The sequence below is a fragment of the Crassostrea angulata genome, chromosome 3 (genome assembly GCF_025612915.1).
Source record: "Crassostrea angulata isolate pt1a10 chromosome 3, ASM2561291v2, whole genome shotgun sequence".
NCBI lineage: Eukaryota > Metazoa > Mollusca > Bivalvia > Ostreida > Ostreidae > Magallana > Magallana angulata.
This window is the reverse complement of record NC_069113.1, coordinates 17,809,453-17,816,274: the sequence shown is the minus strand read 5'-3', so window position 1 is coordinate 17,816,274 and position 6,822 is coordinate 17,809,453. Positions and strand designations below refer to the sequence as shown.

The 6,822-nt window shown below is 36.3% G+C and overlaps 1 protein-coding gene across 2 annotated transcripts; it reads left to right on the top strand.

The window, feature by feature from the left end:
• The first annotated feature begins 1,043 nt into the window (after positions 1 to 1,043).
• LOC128178726 (sodium-dependent phosphate transport protein 2B-like) lies at positions 1,044 to 6,419 on the top strand. 2 transcript variants are annotated; one of them, XM_052846026.1, is made up of 8 exons: positions 1,044 to 1,282; positions 1,966 to 2,041; positions 2,256 to 2,384; positions 3,485 to 3,628; positions 3,892 to 4,083; positions 4,192 to 4,310; positions 4,445 to 4,586; positions 4,729 to 6,419. In XM_052846026.1, the coding sequence occupies exons 1-8, from the start codon at positions 1,166 to 1,168 to the stop codon at positions 5,625 to 5,627; spliced, it is 1,818 nt and encodes a 605-aa protein (XP_052701986.1). In that variant the 5' UTR covers positions 1,044 to 1,165; the 3' UTR covers positions 5,628 to 6,419. The 2 variants fall into 2 exon arrangements, with proteins under 2 accessions (XP_052701986.1, XP_052701985.1); XM_052846025.1 differs by having other exon boundaries at positions 1,045 to 1,288.
• The last annotated feature ends 403 nt before the right edge of the window (positions 6,420 to 6,822 follow it).

The window sequence follows — 6,822 nt, the reverse complement described above, 5'->3', positions numbered from 1 at the left end:
TCCAGACTTTATTCAGACTGTGACAATTATTCAGCCCTATGACTCTAAGAACATAAATTGAAAACTTAATGTTATTTTCGTTCTTGTTTGTTTTTGCTACTTATCAAACAAATTATGGGTCTTTATTATTTACAATTAATGTATTTCACGTTATCATTTTCCTAAATTAAGTATACTCTCAGTTCATGGAATGGGGTCAGCATACTGCGAATCGAACTGTCTCGCTGTGATTTCAAACCTGCGCCGCGCCAAGCGCTGTGACTTTAGCAGGGGATAATTTCAGAAAAATAAAGAAATGGGTCAGGGGGGGAGGGATTAAAAATCACTAACAAAGTTGTAACAATACGGAAACGTAGTCTTTTACAATAAATTGATATATGTATTATAAAAATGATTCCATACCACATCATTATTTTAACTGGAATTGTCCTTAGCTTGGATCCTTTCAAAACAGGCTTTATTGGTGTGCATACATATATATTGTATACATAAGCTAAGACCACGCGCAATACCAACATTGTGTGGAAATATTGTTTGATTCTCTTTATCTGCGACGTGTGTCTTGGCATGTCAGCCGTATACTAAATGTCACTCGCTTAACCTGCTGATACATTTATCTGTTTCGTCAGGAGGGAAAAACGACGGTTTATCTGATCCAAGATCTTCATAAACAAGCATGATGATATGGTCATTGACCTTATTGACAGTCATTGAAAAAAAATCAACACATTTATTTAAAGTATTTAAAAAATCAGAAAATGTTTACTAATATAAAGAAACAGTATAATGCAACTTCTAGAGAATAATAATAAGAAATCTTGAAGTTTTGGTGTTTTTTTTTCCTTAAAACCTATTTTCCATGTACTTTGTCACATATAATTGATGTTCAAAAACAGAGTTACATTCACAAACACGCTGCTATTTGCGACACATATATCTACATGTACAATGTAAACGAATTAGGTTTCGGTCTGTTGGATATAATTATATGCATACACGAAAACAAAATGATAATTATAAGAGATGAAGAAGACGTAAACAGCTCCTTATAACACAGGGAGCATGCACACAATCAGCAGAAGAGCTGGCATCTCCCGTCGGAGTGACAAAGTGACAGGATATTCGCAGTTTTTACCATACTGAACAACACGTTACGTACCCAGGGATGCAGAACGACCCAGAGGCAATCAGCTGTGAACCATTGGGGGAGGGAGGTGATTCCCGTGTGGCGGGAACCGACCATTTCACAGAGGGACCACCAGGCGAGGGGACAAGTTTGACTGTGAATGTAAAATATGATCTTTTAGACAGTCCGTTTTGAAATACTAGTATACGAGTATGTGTGTACAAAGGGTTATCTGGTTTTCGGTCGATTTGGGGAATGTACAGAAAACACCCACAGCGTCTCTGCTCTTTTTATGTGATGGTATTTTGCAACAACTGAAGATATTTCATAGAATAAGGACATTTTGTTTTCCTAGATCATCTTTACAAGTACGAATCTATAACAAACGTAAAAGATACATGTGTAAGATTTTTTTTGCCGTAGGCTGCCGGGTTACGTATGTACCGAAGGCGTTTAAATGAAAACTCTACCTGGCTCATGATGTACAGTATTTTATCAGTTTACTTGTTGTTTTGCCTTTCGTCCACGCTTCTTCCTAACAAAAGCACAAACCAACGACTGACGATGCTCTGTATGTTAAACAACATCGAACTACTTTAGAGAAATAGAATGACGATTTTTACGAAAAGCTACGGGCGTAACATTTAGGGCACTGCTTTTGAATATTGAGTAACCCACACTGCCTCTATGCAAGCGCATTTTCTCTTATAGATATAGGGTGTGATACATTTTGGACGTAAAACCACTTTACAAGCTACTGAGTATTCAATTTACAAAGTTAGTAGTAAGGTTATTATCAAAATAAACGGACCTACTAGTATATCGAATCTGATTTTCAGAATCAAACAACGACTTCACCCCCAGAAGACCCCTGGGCTGGTCCTGAACTCAAAGACACAGAAACTCCATGGGAAGGTGGCATTATTACATGATGATTTATCAAACATAAAAAAAATCATGTTTTGGAATTACTTTAAAGTACGCAAATATTATATTTCCAATTAAAACCCAAAAGCAATCTAAGATTGCATATAAATTTATTTTAAGTATGAAAGTTCAGCAGACTAATATTATTTGATTTCTATATAAACGTTTTTACATGTATACTGTATTATTTTTTTCCCTAAAGAATTGGACACCAAAGGGAAGGTATTCCGATGTATCTGGACTTCTCTGCGGATCCTGCTAGTCTTCACGTGCCTCTATTTCTTTATCTGTTCTTTGGACTTTCTCAGCTCAGCCTTCAGACTTCTAGGGGGTATAAACAAATAATATAGAATACTAGTACTGTGGAATCATCATTGGGGGACCAATGTTCGTGGCTTTCGTGGGTAAACCTTGCTCACGAATTTACATCCCTACGAACGTATATTCCATCATTTGTTTAATATTTATTAAAATTACCCCGATTACACAACCAACGAAATTACATCCCCCACGAACCAGAAAAATTTTGGCTATCCACGAACATTGACCCCACGAATAAAAACGATTGTCAATATCCGGAAAGACCCTTTCAGACAAAAAAAAAACCAAGCTATTTGTGAGGAGAGTTTTTTTTATAAGTGTTATAGAGAAAGTTTTCCCTTCAGGGTTATGATTTTTATGTTAATCCTTTTAGGATAAGTGTTTTTCTCTCTTATATTATTACTTACCTTACTTGCCCGTTTGGTGGATAAGATGACAGTGCTCTCCAAAAGAGAGAGAAAGAGAAATGTTTTAATGATGAAAAGAGCAAATTTCTCTTTTTCAAAACAAGGTAATAAAATGTAAATTTGAATTTTGTTTCTGCGGGGGAGGGGGTGCTGTTGTTGTGAATTGCGACCACATATATTGCTCTTTAAGCAAACTCATATAAACAAATATTTGTTTAAAAAAAAAGAAGGAAGATGTTAAGTATATTATTGAGTTAAATTGATACAAAAATTAACTTGAATATAATAAATACCTAACACACCCATATTGATTTAAATACAATAATGACATTTCACCTTGCATTGCTTTGAATCGACCTTTTCAAGGTTACTGTCCATATTAACGTTTTAACTCTGACCTTTGAATGCAGTAAATGTGCATGCAGTATAAATAGCGTTTTTCAAAGTTTAAAACTCTGCCTTTTCATAAATGGTTTAATCATATACTGTAGTAGTTACAATGGTAATGATGTTATAACTAAACGTTATTTCGAATAGACAACCAGTTTCTTTTAGTGTATTGGGTGTACACGCAGTGTAAACATCGTTTTCACAGAGTTCAAAATTCTGACCTTTCATAATAGTTTAATCATATAGTTAACATGGAAATGGATGATATGACTTTAAAATGTTATTTCGAATAGACAATACAGTTTCTTTGAAGGTAAGACGGCTGGTCGTGTGTTCCAGGACAGTGAGCTGGTCCGTAACCCTGTGTGTGGGGTGATGATAGGCCTGCTGTCTACAGTGCTGGTCCAGAGCTCCTCCACCACCACCTCCATTGTAGTCAGCATGGTGGCAGCCGACAGTGAGTGGACGTCTGCTGCTCAGTTCACTGTGAAATGAACAGCAAAACACAAACTCATGCACGATTTAAATGGGATTCAATAACAATCATTCGAATTACTGAATTTATACCTCCCCTTTTTTTTTTGTCGAAAATGTTTTGAATTGGGAATAAAATCTTTTTTTTTAGGGGGGGGGGGGGGCGATGGTGGTTAAGGCCATCATAAGGGTAAGACGGTGCCTCGTGACCCGAGCATGTAAACTTGTGTGATTCTTTTCCTGTAGTTCTGACGGTAAAACTGTCCATCCCAATCATAATGGGTGCCAACATAGGGACATCCGTGACCAACACCCTGGTTTCCTTGGGGGAGATAACTCATCGTAACGACTTCCGGCGGGCGTTTGCAGGCGCCACGGTCCACGACATGTTTAACTGGCTGTCTGTCATCGTACTGCTTCCCCTGGAGGTGGCCACGGGTTAGTATACGTACACGTATTTTGCTACATGTACAAAATAGTTCATGTGTTAATAATCATAAAACGCTGATAGTGGCGTACATGCATGGATCTTCAATGACTGTTTAGACTACCTGTATCATCTGACTGGGGCTATCATTGGACACATGCGATTGGAGACCTCAAAAGATGCCAATAAGGACTTGCTGAAAGCAGTCACAAAGCCATTTACCAAACTTATAATACAAGTACGCCATCGTGCAACTCAATGCTTTTATATACCATATTGAAGTTTTTTGTCAATATTCCGTGATATTATAAACAATCAAACCATATGCTGTGTTTTGAGTCAAATCATCAGGCATTTTTTTTAAAAATTCAGATCGACTCCAAGAAGATTGGTTTGATAGCAAAGGGTGGAGATAAAGATTACAGCTTGCTGAAGACGTGTTGTCTGTCCAAGAAAACCACAACTACCAACGAAACGGGATACAATATCACCCAGACCAACTGTCTTAAGAAATGTAAAGTTAAACTGTTTCAAACTTTTAATTACTGAAGAAAAAACTTGAAGTATATATAATGATTAAATACTGCAAACTAGCATTGTTCTTCTCTGAGTTGTCAGGAAAACACTTTTTACGGATATATTTATTCTTTTATCAGGTTCTCATCTATTTGTGGACTCTGGATTGACAGATTCCGTAATAGGGACAATCATGTTGATTGTCTCCCTCACTCTGTTGTGTGTGTGTCTGTTCGGAATTGTCAAGTTACTGAACTCTCTTCTTCAAGGACACATTCGTACTGCTATAAAGAAATTTGTAAATTACAATTTCCCGGGAAAAGCTGCCTACTTTACTGGGTACGTCGCCATTTTAATCGGAATGGGCTTTACTGTCTTGGTCCAGTCCAGCTCTGTTTTTACATCGGCCTTGACCCCTCTAGTAGGCATTGGGGTCGTAAGTCTCGATAGAATGTATCCATTGTCTATTGGTTCCAACATTGGAACAACAACAACGGCCATTTTAGCAGCTCTTGCAACAGACACACGAGGCGGAACTCGACAGCTTCAAAACTCCCTCCGCATTGCGATGTGTCATCTGTTTTTTAACCTTTCAGCCATGTGTCTTTGGTATCCGATACCTTTCATGAGATTTCCGATACGTCTATCTAAATTTCTTGGCAACACCTCGGCCAAGTATCGTTGGTTCGCGCTATTCTATCTGGTAGTTGGATTCTTCCTGTTTCCCCTCGTTGTCTTTGGATTAGCCCAGGCAGGCTGGGAAGTTCTAACTGCCGTTGGAACTATCTTCCTTTTTATCGTGTTTGCCGTTGGCGTTATAAAATTTCTTCAGAGGAAAAAACCTGAATGGCTACCTAAATGGCTTCGAAATTGGAAATTTTTGCCTGTGTATTTTCGGTCACTTGAACCTCTTGATCGACTGTTTAAACACATGTTTGGTTTTTGTAAAATGTGTCACCATCATCATTATCATCATCATAATCAACATCATGCAGAAAGTGCACCGATCAATGCAACGGAGAACGAAAAAATGTTATAATCATCAAAGCATATGCTTTCTTGCACGTCTACAAGTTAGCCTACTTGGCATTTTGTAAGCAGGCGCCTCTTATGTAATAGTATAGTAATTATATAGTAATGTATAGTAGTATATAGTAATTAACGGCGTCAGTGACAATTGTGTCCAACTACAGACAAATGAAGGATAAGGAGTTCAAATGACGTTTAATTCAGTACATATTTTGAAATCTATATTAAAAAAGAAAGCCACATTTCTTTTTTTGTATCTATTAAAATGTTTGCTATTAATTTTAACCTTAAGATCAAAGTGGAAAAAAAAAGGTTTCAGAATATTCACTCGTTTCTATCACAGTTGAGAAAAAGAAGGGAAAAAAAACACATGCATAACACTGAGACTTGTCTTAGATGTTGTGTTCACGTCTTTTGATGTAACACCAATGTTGCTAAATAATTTGAGTGATTTTTTTCTTCATTTATTTAACCTTACATTGGGTGTAGATTTATATCTTTGATGTGAGATGGTAATTTCTTGCAAAAAACATAACGTGTCATTTCTGAGAACTCTATTAAATTGCAGAAGGCCTTCTTATAAAATACTTCTCACTTTTAATTAGTTATCTCTAAATATAACCGAATAAGTTAAACGCTTGATGTCGTGTCTGAAATATTACACAACTGGATCTTTAGTCAAAGTGATTACAATGATGAATCAAAGCATTGAGAGTACTGAAAGCTGGGTAAGTTTAATCTGTATGTTTCTTTTTTTTTAACAAGAAAGATAAAATATATAATAAAAGCATTAATTGATTGAGAGTTGATTAAGAGTTATTACAGTTAGGTGTGTATTTTACGCGATCAAATAGAGGTGATTACCTATGAATGCTTTGCATTTTACTTTTTTTAAAAATCATATATTGATAATTGCGAAAAACTAATCGCAGGATGATTTCATTCCTCCTATTATTTATGTGAATCCGACTTGAAAGAGTATTCGATTAATTTTAATGCAGTCGTATATTCGATATTATATGAGTTTTAACTTGGATCACTGAAGGTTCATTTTATCGCGAAACTGTTAATAATGGGGGGATTGGATCCCTCTTTCGTTTTTATTATTCGACCGCGAAAGTTGATCTGATTGATTCAAAATGTAGTCTTAAACTTGGCACAGTGTAAGTTCAACATTTAAACATGTTTTATAAATTATCTATTGA

Coding starts and splice junctions, on each gene's coding strand:
- LOC128178726 (XM_052846025.1), top strand. CDS start 1,166: ATGCAGAACGACCCAGAGGCAATCAGCTGTGAACCATTGGGGGAGGGA. Junction 2,042..2,255: donor CACAGAAACTCCATGGGAAG/GTGGCATTATTA, acceptor TTTTCCCTAAAG/AATTGGACACCAAAGGGAAG. Junction 4,587..4,728: donor GACCAACTGTCTTAAGAAAT/GTAAAGTTAAAC, acceptor TTCTTTTATCAG/GTTCTCATCTATTTGTGGAC.